This window comes from Gordionus sp. m RMFG-2023, chromosome 3 (assembly GCF_954871325.1).
Source record: "Gordionus sp. m RMFG-2023 chromosome 3, tfGorSpeb1-WG-v2, whole genome shotgun sequence".
Taxonomy (NCBI): domain Eukaryota; kingdom Metazoa; phylum Nematomorpha; class Gordioida; order Chordodea; family Parachordodidae; genus Gordionus; species Gordionus sp. m RMFG-2023.
The window spans coordinates 41,095,223-41,107,299 of NC_088777.1; the positions used below are offsets into that span (position 1 = coordinate 41,095,223).

General features: G+C 26.2%; 2 protein-coding genes across 2 annotated transcripts; one reads left to right on the top strand and one right to left on the bottom strand.

The window, feature by feature from the left end:
- Positions 1–397: 397 nt before the first annotated feature.
- Positions 398–4,258, top strand: LOC135926974 (nucleolin-like). Its single transcript, XM_065462907.1, has 2 exons — positions 398–468; positions 3,889–4,258. Exons 1-2 carry the CDS (start codon positions 398–400, stop codon positions 4,256–4,258), a joined length of 441 nt encoding a protein of 146 aa, XP_065318979.1.
- A 1,209-nt stretch (positions 4,259–5,467) lies between these two features.
- LOC135926976 (uncharacterized) lies at positions 5,468–6,680 on the bottom strand. Its single transcript, XM_065462908.1, has 6 exons — positions 6,543–6,680; positions 6,265–6,405; positions 6,088–6,222; positions 5,846–6,040; positions 5,667–5,792; positions 5,468–5,605 (listed from the first exon to the last, which is right to left on the bottom strand). The coding sequence occupies exons 1-6, from the start codon at positions 6,678–6,680 to the stop codon at positions 5,468–5,470; spliced, it is 873 nt and encodes a 290-aa protein (XP_065318980.1).
- Between the last annotated feature and the right edge of the window lie 5,397 nt (positions 6,681–12,077).

Sequence of the window (12,077 nt, forward strand, 5' to 3'; positions counted from 1 at the left end):
CGGCTCTAATCTATTAAATTTTAAGGAGTTTAATGGGTTTGGTATCTAATAAAATTATCACATAATATAAACTATAAACATTAACCCCTTTGTTACATAGTCTTAACCTAAGAGCTAATGCTATCCACAAGTAGTTACCATTTTGGCTAAAAAATAACTGTAACTAGTTATATTTTTAAAATTGTAACTAGTAACTGTAACTAGTTAAAAATTTTGAAATGTAACTGCCAAAAGTAACTAGTTACTTTTAAAGATATATTCAAATAATTAATTTTATTTTTAATATGTTGTGATAAATTAATTTTAAATTAAATTTATTTTTTAAATTAAATTTATTAATTTAAAATTTTGTGAAAATGTCTGATTGTTCCCAACAATAACACAAATACTTATATATATGGCAGATGTGCAGGGATTAAAATATTGTGAACCTCTAAAGGATACTATATTAGCTAATATTGAAAAAAGGTAACTAAAATCAAATAATTATTTATAAATTAATAATATCATGTTATAGGTTTAATAATCTTTATGATAATGACAACATCATTGCTGCAATTCTTCACCCTTTATTTAAAATGACTGGCCTTGGATTAGGCAAGAAAGGAATAAAGCAAAAAAGGAGGAAATTTTAAATTTAATAAATACCTTAATACCTCAAAGTGAATCCCAGACGGATGAATCATGCTCAAAACCAACATCACTTGATGTAGTTGGATTTTTTGACCTAAAGCGCCAAAATATTCTGGATAATGAACTTATAGAAAACTTTATCAAATCTAATAACAACACTTCTTCTTTATATAACGATTTTCCAAAGTTAAAATTACTCTTTATTAAATATAATGTTGTTCTAACATCAAGTGCTCCCGTAGAGCGCTTATTCAGTCTAGGTAAGCTCATTTTTGGAGATAAACGAGCACGTCTCCTAGATAATAACCTTAAAATTAATTTGTTGTTAAAAGCAAATAAACATTTATTAGATTCTAATTTTTATGAAAAATAAATGTTTTTTTTTTCAATGCAAATATATATTTTTATATTCGATGTAAATATTCAATATGCGATATTTTTTTATATAAATAAATTGTATATTATTTTAAATAACTGATTATACTTTGTTTATCCTAATTTTTTTTATATTAAATAAATGCATTCAATAAATAAATAATGCGCATATGAAGGATGTATAAAGTAAGTAACTAGTTACTTTTGAAAATAACTGTAACTAATAACTAGTTACTTTTGTAAAAATGTAACTAGTAACTGTAACTAGTTATGTTTTTGCCAATGTAACTAGTAACTGTAACTAGTAACTGTAACTAGTAACTGTAACTAGTTATGTTTCAAAAGTAACTTTTAACATCACTACATTTAATATATACAATAATAACCCTTCTTTTTGTTGCATAACCTTAAGTTTAATGCGATGCAGTTTGGTATCAGGCCTTAACCAGAACCTCATAGTTCGGCAAGAACTAAAATAAACTTTCTGGCATGCATGCGTTGCTCAGCAGCTTCAAGTATCTGTTAAATTTTTCATGTAGCGGATGGTGTCTAATAAAATTAAAAATTTCTGCTAAACTAGGTTTGTGCTTAGATTACTAGCACATCATGCCTTGCAACGCGTAACAATACATTTAGCCAAGATCTAAATATTTTCTCAGTGCTCTACATATAAGCATGGTTTTTTATAAAAATATAAACAGTGGCTGCCAATTATCATTAATGAAATATTTTTTTATTAAAAAATGAATCATGTGTGCAACAAATTAATAATTTTTTAAAACTTTTTCATTTTTCTACACATTTAAAAAAATTAATAAAATTTGGACCTTTTTGTCTGGTATATTTTTGCCCAAGGATATTTTCGATATCTTTTGTTTGGGGATATTTCCAGTGTCTCTATGTCCGGGAAATTTTGTTCAGGAGATTTCTGACTCATTACTAGCTCTAATCCATTACACTTGCTTTTAACTATTCATAATAAATTTAATTTTTTTTTTATTTCAACTGTTAAATTTTATTACACCTTTTTTTTTAAATAGCATATCCCTTCGTGCTAACTTAAGAAATAGTCCTGGCAAAAAGTTTGCGAAGGGGATCGATTGTAAGAATCGAACAGCAGACCCTTCACTTCATTTGATTTCTCTCAAGTAGCGGCCATTAAAAACGACTTTTTCTATAAAGTCAAACTGGGGACCAGGATATTTGGCCAATCTAGATTGACAGTTGTCTAATCTATCAACGAATTTTCTAATAGTAGTTTATAGAAATTTGATTATGACTCAAAATAATTTTTGTCAAATTACGGACTTTCCTGAATTCTCAAGAATCCAAATTACAATTATTTACCAAACTACAAATAATTTTCATTAAAACGCGTTTTGTTTTATAGCCTCGTAAATAAAATTACCCCATAACATGCACGGTGTTATAGAAATTTATCTAAAAACAGTGCACCTATCATTAGCCTAGTATTTTTTTTGTTTAGATTCGAATCTCTGTGTGGAAGAAATGAATAATTTCTTAAAAACCTTCCGCCCTTTTCTAAGCTTTTATTTTTTATTCAAATTTGTTTTTTTTTATCTGGTTACCGTTTTTTTCTATCCGGGTACTTTTGAGCAGGATTCTCAATAAAATTTAATATGCGTTATATGAATTGGATGCCGGGAATTGCAGACATCTAGTTTCAATTCAATTAATATTTTATTCAGAGACCTACAGAGGTAACATTTGTACCGCCCGGACCGGTTTGGTTTTTTTTTTAAAAAAATTTTCTGCCTGGCCCGGATTTTTTTTTTTCAAAATTTCAGAATTTAAAAAAATTAAAATACGGTCCGGCCGGGCTTAGGGTCGGGCCTGCAGGTCACTGATTTTATTTCACGTTCTCAATTTTTATTTTATTTTCAGTTTATTATATTTTTTAAAAAAATTGGCTATAAATCAGGTTTTTTTTGTTGTAAAAAAAGCCATGAAATAAATTTTTAAAATAATAAAAAAAATTTTATAGGCACTTTATTAAAAATTTAGTTAATCATTTTTGATGATTAATATTTTTCTATATAAAATTGTTTTATAAATTATTATCAAAACCGTCTTGTCTTGTAGAACCAAATAAAAAAAAATACAACTGAATGAAATATATAAAAATGAAATTACGTATCTAGTGTTTTTTTTATGAAATTATATTTTCCAAGATGCTAAGACCTGGAATTATTCTATACGCAGAAGATCCCTGGAAGGGTCTAAAATTTTATAAATATTTTGCGGGGTTGAAGAATATTGAAAATACTGTTTGATTTTGATTACTGATTTTTCTTCATAAAAATGAAAAATGATTTTTAAATTAAAAATTTGTGCAAGATATTTCATTAAGAATCACCTCGGTTTGGCCATTTTTAAAAATAGTTAAATCAATATTTTAGTCAAAAAATCTCCAGATTTCGCCAAAAGATGAACAACCCTACCCAATGCACATTATCCTTTGTATGATCTTGTTTGATGGCGCTTTATTTTTTTATCAAATCACCCACTTTGGAAAATAATTGTTCACAAATTACTAAGAATTAAAGTTGATCGAGTAATTAATTTGATTATAAAAATATCATTTTTGTCTAGCCCGAACCCAAGACCAATTGTAAAATCCAATCCGACTCTAGACACCAACCCGAAAGAACACCTACCTTTATTAATTCGCATAATTTTTTTCCCTTATTTTCACAATCATTTATAAAAAAAATAACCGATTTTTGGTTATTTTATAAACATTTAAATGTTTTTCTTAACTAAGGCCGGGTTTGAAAAATTAGGCCCGATGCAGATCATTAGTATAAAATGCAAAATATTATAAATTTATGATATTTAAATATATATAAAATTAATTAGAACAAAGAGAGCGGTGGCTATTAGTACGAGAAATGTTGGGACAATCGAATCGACGGGTCTGGAAGGAGTCAAATTGATTCGCGAAAAAAGGCAACGCGGTCGCGGTAGAGGTCGCGGTGGCGGAGGTAGCCGCGGTGGAGGACGCGGAGGCAGTGTAGGACGTGGTAGAGGATATGGTGGCGGTAGAGGAGGTTATTCCAGAGGTAGAAGTTATTATGGGGGTAGAGGAGGTTATTACAGAGGTGGTAGGTATTACGGAGGTAGTAGGTATTATGATGACAATAACCGAAGTAACAGGTATTACTATTATGGGGGTTATGGCGGAAGAAATTTATATGGGGTTGGTCGTCCTAATTACTGTAATTGGTAAAGATCTTACATATTGCTCACTATCGAGCGAAATTAGATTCTATCCCTTTCCAGGCTTAAGAAAACGATCATTTTTTAAAATAATTTATACGCTTATAAATTCTGTAATTCATTTAAATTTTATTTGACTATATAAGAAAGGAATTACTGACATAAATGTCTTGGACAAAAATATACCCCAATTTTCAAAAAAAAAAAATTAAATGCTCTTAGAGGAAAAATTGCCTTTTTTATGGGTGTCCTATTCCCCGTTGGTATTTTTGCCCAGGAAATTTAAATCAATAATTCATAAAGAATGTATTATATTATTATAAGTGAAAGTTCCATGGGCCCAATCTTTAATCTCCTTTGTGAATAAGATATAGAATAAGCTTGGCTCATCCTCAGTTCATACAAATCATTTCCAATTCGAGATTAGGAGTGATAATGCGTCATAGTACTTTTATACAATCAAGGTTCTTAATCAATAAAATTGTTTATCATAAAAATCATGTATAATATTAACATTTTATGATAATTTATTTTAACAATATCTGGAGTGGAACTAGTGGTTAAACGGCTCGATTTGAGCCGATTTTTAAAAATGGCTAACAAGCCTATAGATTTCGTTAATAGATGTTCAAACATTTGTGTCAACTATGAGAAAATCTTTAGGCTTGCATAATATTAAATATTGAGTTAGCCATTTTTAAAAATCGTCGCAAAATGAGCCAAACATATAAATTCAAAACGTTTTGAATCATTCTAAGTCTATGCGAGGCCGAGGCACTTAACTGATGGCAATAACATGTTAAAGTAGCGGGCGCAAGCCCAGTAGATTTTTTTTAAAATATGAATTTCCTTTCTTTGAAAAGGTTGATTGGAAATAATAAAATTGACATTAAATATATAAAATATTTGACTTTATTATTTACTATACCATTACTCTATATTTTCTATAAAACTATGTTATTCAATATATATAATATAATATGACTATGATTCTATAAAAAATAATAGTTTGTTATATAAAACTTAGTTGTAAAAAATAATAAAAATGTCAATTTGAAATATAATTATAATAAATCCGATTTTTTTAAAAAAAAAAACATATGTGTATCAATAAATTATTTATAAACTATTAATTATATTATTTAGTATTTTCTTTGAGATCACATAATAAAAAAATATAAATTAAAATAATATCCTATTCCGTTACAAAAACATTTTATTATAGTAGATGTTGTTGGGCGGCATAAACAATTTCAATGAGTCGTTTGTTTAAAAGATCGAAAAAATTTAGAATAACTTCGCAAAAGATGAGTAAAGCATTCCTATTTTTCTCGAGGGTTCTCAAGCAAACATTTGTCTAAATTAATTAAAAATTTGTAAGTTGCAAAATTATAATTAATATTAAAAAAAATTATAACTTTATATAATGTTTCTTGAAATGTGATAGCGAATTTCAACGGTATTGGCAACTTGCTGATAACCTTTTTCAAGACCTGCAATTTGGGAAAATCCAATGATAAATATACTTCTATTACGAGATTTCCCTATTATTTTTTTTTGAATTTAAATATTTAAAATTTTAGTTGGTTCAGATTACCCTCAAATACTTAAGTGCCAAAGGTGCCTTGTGTAGAAAGCCGGTAATGGTCACTTTCTTAATATTTAACCCCACGACATCATCGTCCGATGATACATCCTCGATTTCAAAATTCTCCATCAAATATAAATCTTTATCGCTTAAACACGTGTCCACATTGACGTTAGTGGTTATTTGAAATCGTAAAGGTTTTAACTTTAAAAAAAATTAAGTTATAAATATATTTTTTTTATTAAATTTACCGAGGAATAAGTTGAATTATCAACTAGTTTTGAAAATATTTTGCCAAAGTTTCTAGCTTGGAATTTAAGATTTACCATTACGATGTTGTTATTAAGTAGATGATGAGTAAAATTTAAGAGTGATTCATCTTTCAGCTTTATATTGAATTATTATCTAAATTATAAAAAATATTTAACCTTGTTTAAAGTGACCCAGAAATCGATGTGACTCGAAGTCACATCCCACTCTATCGAAATGATCATTTGCAACGGTTGCAATGATCTTAAATGATCAATCACGTCCAAAATAGCATCGGCAGATCTGCCTTTGATAGCAACCTTTTTAAGAATTATATCAAAATTTTAAATTATTTAATTTAAAAAAAACAAATCATATAAATTAATCTTTTTTTTTTTAAGAAAGTCTTAGAATTAAATTAAAGTAGATAAAAAAATATTATGAGAATATTAATTACTGTATTGGATTTAATGTTTGAGGATTTATTCACGTCCGGAAAATGGATGAGAGTGCCTGATTTTTCCATAATTTTCATGATCTGTTGTCCATTTTTCCCGATTAGCGTTGAATGGAATTTATAATCAATATCGACCATTACTTCCATGAAAATAATTATTTTATATTTTTTGGCAAAAAAATAAATATACTAAAAAAAAAATATATTTTTTAAATATTTTTGGTTTGAAAAATAATTTTTAAAAAACAATTTGGAGTTTTCTTAATAGTTCTTATTTAAATTTTAGTAAAATAATAATAATATAAAAAAAATTAAAATCGAGGGAAGAAAAGTGATTAATAGGAGTTTTTTTTATAAAAAAAGAAGTTGTTAAGAAAAAATTTCAATATATTTAAAAAAAAATTAAGCTAATTCATTCATTAACATTTTTATTTAATATTTTAATATTTATAATAAAAAAATAAAATAAATAAAGGCAATAGGGTAGGTGGGGGGGGGGGGGTGAGGCGAGAACATGGAGACGAAAACTTAATTCTTTTTTAGAAGATATTAGATTTACATGAAAAAGAGATCATTAATCATCGATCTACAAATTTTTTTAAAATAAAATATAAGAAAAAGGAGCCTAATAAAAAAAATATAAAACAAAAAATAAAATTCTCGCTTCGTTTTGCTAATGTAAAATAAAATGATATCGTTTTATCCATATTATATATTTTTTTATAGGAAGAAAAACCAAAAAAGAAAAAAGGTTGCTAAAAGAAAAGAAAAATGTGGATGAGGTCGGGTTATTTTTGTTCAAGGATACTTCCTAACCAATTACCAATTATAATAAAAAATAATGATTATTTATAAATTTTTATTTTACTTAAGGTACCTTAGAAGTCTGCACCCTCCCGTCCTAATTTAAAAAATTTTAACCTGCCAGTAGTTTTAAAAAAAATATACCCACCCACCCTTATGTCTAAAATTCGCCCGTTCGCCCATTATAAATAAAATCTAACCTACGCCACCTATATAAAATTTAAAAAGCTCATTCTTTTAATTTTTTAAGCATCTAATAATAAGATTTAGTTTCAGTGCTACACCCCTACAAAAATGTTTTATCATTTAGGAAATTTCTATAAAGCATAAAATAAATATTCAATTTTACTGATAAATAATTTATTTGATCTAATAAAATATTTATGAAATAACAAAAATTAATATTTATTAATACCAAAAGCTTTTCAGCAAAACTAATTCCTCATCCAGAAGACTGGCGAGAATTGCCAGCATTTTTATGGTTAATTTTGATAGCTTTGATAAATCTTTATCTTGTCGTTTCCATCAAAGTAGGATATTCGTTTGAAGTATATCCTCTATCAAAGTGAGATAATTAAATTAAAAGTAAAATCATTAATAAATTTTAAAATAGTAATTTAAAATAATTGTTTATAAATTATAAACTTAAACTTAGTAGCCTAAAATCTTGCTAAATTATACAAAAACGCATTACTTTAAAATTTAAATATTTTGTTATATCATTAGGTAATGCTCTCTTCTGTGGCAGCCACATCCTCCCCGTCTGTTTAATTTGACGTGGGTGCTATCTATTTTAACATTGCATTTATAATTTAATAATCTTTGTGCTTTTGGGGAAACGGGTAGAATCAGACCACTGATGTTATATTCTTCAATGCAAATCAAATCCAACATGTTTTCGTTTTACCCAATTAATTTCTTTCCGACGACAACATCCTCAGTAATCGATATTTTGGTAATAGAAATGTTCAAATTTCAGGGAGCATATTTTTTTTATGTTTACCTAATGATTTAAAATAGCAAATAAAAGTTGCAAATCTTTTAACCCGCCTACCCCACCCCCTCCATTCATAGTTTAAAATTTTTCTTAACCTCCATCCGCCTCCCCGCTCTTTAAATTTTTTTAACCCGCTTGTCCACTTTGATGGGTGGGCTAAAAACCTGCTCAATGCAAGACCTCTCTCTGTATTACTTTTATAAAAAAAAAATTTTAAATATATAATCATAAATGTAATATATTACATTACATTTATACACCCTATATGAAAATATATTAATGAAATGATTATAAAAAATAGTGTTTTGTTTAGCATTATGTCTTTCTTAATTTTTTAACACAATGTCGAAAATATAAGGTTTCACATTAGGTCAATTTTTTTAAAAGTAACTTTTTAACGTATCTGTACCTAGATACATTTTTCAAATTTTTTATCAAGTTATCTTATTGAACTTTATTTAAAATCTATCTCTTTCATACTTATATTTAAAGAGTATTTTTATCTGTATATTTTTTTAAAAAAAATTGCCCATTGATCAAGACATTTGAATTATTTATTGATTTTATAATATCTTATATATTTGTATTTTCTGAACAGGCTGTGAAGTGGGTTTCTAGCTTTAGAATCAACTACTGCGCCTTTGACAATTATTAGGTTCGATTATAATGCCACCCAGCCGGCTAGTTATTGCATAGCGATAAATTATTTTTATACTAGAATATGCTTTTAACCGGCCAGTTGTATCCGATACTGTATAACGAAGGTTGGCGTGCTGTTGGAGGTAATTGCTAAGAGATGAAAATTAGCATACAATATAGCTGCATCTATCCCTAAAACGAATTATTCTTTATTTGATTCTATCTTACGAATACCAATTATTTGAAATTATTCGTATAATTTGATTTTTTCATATTATTTAAAATTTATCAATATTATTCGTACACATTTGAAATTATTCCTAAATATTAAAACCTATTCATCAGTGGCATTTCATATGGGGGGGGGGGGTTCGCCCTATGTTTAATTCATAATTCAATAATAATTAAATTAATATTTTTATCTTTTATTTACTAATTCGCGCTTATGAATATTTAACCCTTTACTGGTTGAAATTTGTCCCACCTAAAAAAGGACCTTTGATACATGGTGGGACCGGCTTGATTTTTTTATTTTATTTAATACACAGATGGTATAAATTTATCCCATTTAAAAAATTATATAATTTATGTTTATTTAAATATTTGCGCGCGCAAAAAGTTTCGTATTTTATCAATCCCGCCTTTTTATATTATTTTATGCAAAATAATTTTTATAAAATTTTTAAATATAATTTAGCAAAATTCTGGTACATTTGATAAATAAAAAATGATAAGAAACATTTAAATATTCTATATATTTTTCATAAATATCAATATTTTTAAAAATGATCATTTATTTTTTTGGCAGTTACAAAAAATGTATCCGGTCATTTTATGTCCCACTGTCCAATAATGCTTATATATAAATTTTGCATATTTTAATAACCTTTGAAATTTATATTTTCTTAATTACTTTTAAATTTATTTAATGATCTTTTTTTCTTTTTGTGAAATATATTTTGTGCGACCTTTAAAAAAAGATATCGTATTTGTATATGTAAAACGTTAAAATAACTTTTCTTAAAGTAACCTTAAAACAAATTGTAAATTGTAACTTTTCTTAAAGTAACCTTAAAACAAATTGTAAATTGTAACTTTTCTTAAAGTAACCTTAAAACAAATTGTAAATTGTATATATGTAAATAGTATTAAAATAATAATATATATAGTTGTAAAATTTTTAGTAGTGAAATATATAGAAGAATAAAGATTTTAAAATGAATTTTAAATAATATCAGTCTTGCCTCTCCTGCCTTCGATGTAAATAAAATTTTACATTTATATTTTAAGAATATAATAATTTTAAAAAAATTTTCAAAAAAATTTACTTGTCTGATATATGTTCAACTTATTCTGATTTTCTTTTAAAATATACTCAAAGGAAGTCGAGGACAACCTAATTGAATTAAATTGGAGGGAAATTACAATACCCCTACCAAGTTTTATATCAGATAACGGCTCTGGTGATTATATAAGAGGTCTCTATTTCGATTAAAAATTATCTAAAATCTTCTATCTCAAAAGATTCTTGACTTGGGTATATCATCATCCTTGCAAAGCAATCCAATATCGACTCCTTCAAAATTTCATAAAAAATATGTCGCTGATGATACAAAAAAAGGGATCGGATCATATTTCTTTAAAAATTCTTGCTAGTGATTCGGAATCCCTTGGGAAAATATATTAGGACATCCTGGGAATGTTCTATTTGTAAAGTTTCGCTATGTATTAACGCTAAAAGAAATTGATTTTTCTTTTCACAACAAAGTGGGAAAAATATGTCCCTCCCCCAGTTATAAAATATTTTGTAATTTTTGTATTTTATATTATAAAATTTCAATAAATATCAAAAAATAACATTTTAATTAAACAATCTCAGTGATTATTTTATTTAAGTTTTTATAGGTGAGCAATAGAAGATTTTTTTTAATGTTAAAATGTAGCATTAAAGGAAGGTTATATTAATATTTTTTTAAGTTTGATATATTATATTTAATAAAAAAATTTTTTGTAAAATTAAATTGTGTCAGTTTTTTTATAAAATTTGCTTTAAAAACTAGCTTCAGCTTAAATTCTCATACAATATAAGTAGAAATAAATTTTTTTATTGAAAATACTCTGTTGGGTGTATTTGACTAGAAAATAATTTAAAAAACAAGTTTTTATTCTTAAATACAATATTATACAAAAAATTTATTAAATACCATAAATGTGATTTTTAATTTTCATGGAAAATTTGTCAATTCATCAAGAATTTCGTTTGGAATCAAATCTCTGTGGATATTACAGAGCTAACCATTTAGCCGAGATTCTGAAATAGTATTTCATAAATAAGTTTCCAACCTTCTCGAATTGGAAAAGGTCCTTTCATTCGTACATGTTGTAATAGGTAAACATGCAAGAATATTAAACAACTTCAAAATATTTGGAAATTGAGCCAAGGTTTCCTTACACCGATTGATTGCATCAATAGCATGCTCAGGTAAAATAACCAAACGTAGTATTTATACCACAATTTGAATTCACTGATTGCTGTATCAATATCATAGGAATAACATTTTGACAGATGTTTAATTTTATATTGTCATCAGAAAAGGAAGAAAGGTCTTAGGTATTAAAATTTGAAGATTGCTAAAGACTTGTTTTTTTTTATCTAAAAACTACTTTAATTTGAGATAAAAAAAGTATCTAAGAATGAGATGAAAATGGATATTTAATATTATTCTTCAGTTGTCAACATTTATATTATATCTCAATAATTGCCTAGGTGCTAGACGAGGTTCTACAAAATGTTAGTAAAAAATTCTAGATGTTTATTAATAATTACAATATTATAAAAAAAATACTTATTAATTCCCAACTCATTAATAATTTTGAATTTGATAAAATAATCATAATATAGATATAACTAGAAATTTTCATAATGATAAAATAAATTACCGTTTTATCTCTTTAATTAAAAATTTTTCCATTTTATTAATATTTTTGAATAATGTTAATATAGTCACAAGGAAAGAAAATTTTAATAAAATTTATTTTTTAAAAATAAGTTTTAGTTGGAAAATTGACATTCAAATATATTGAATTGAGAGTTT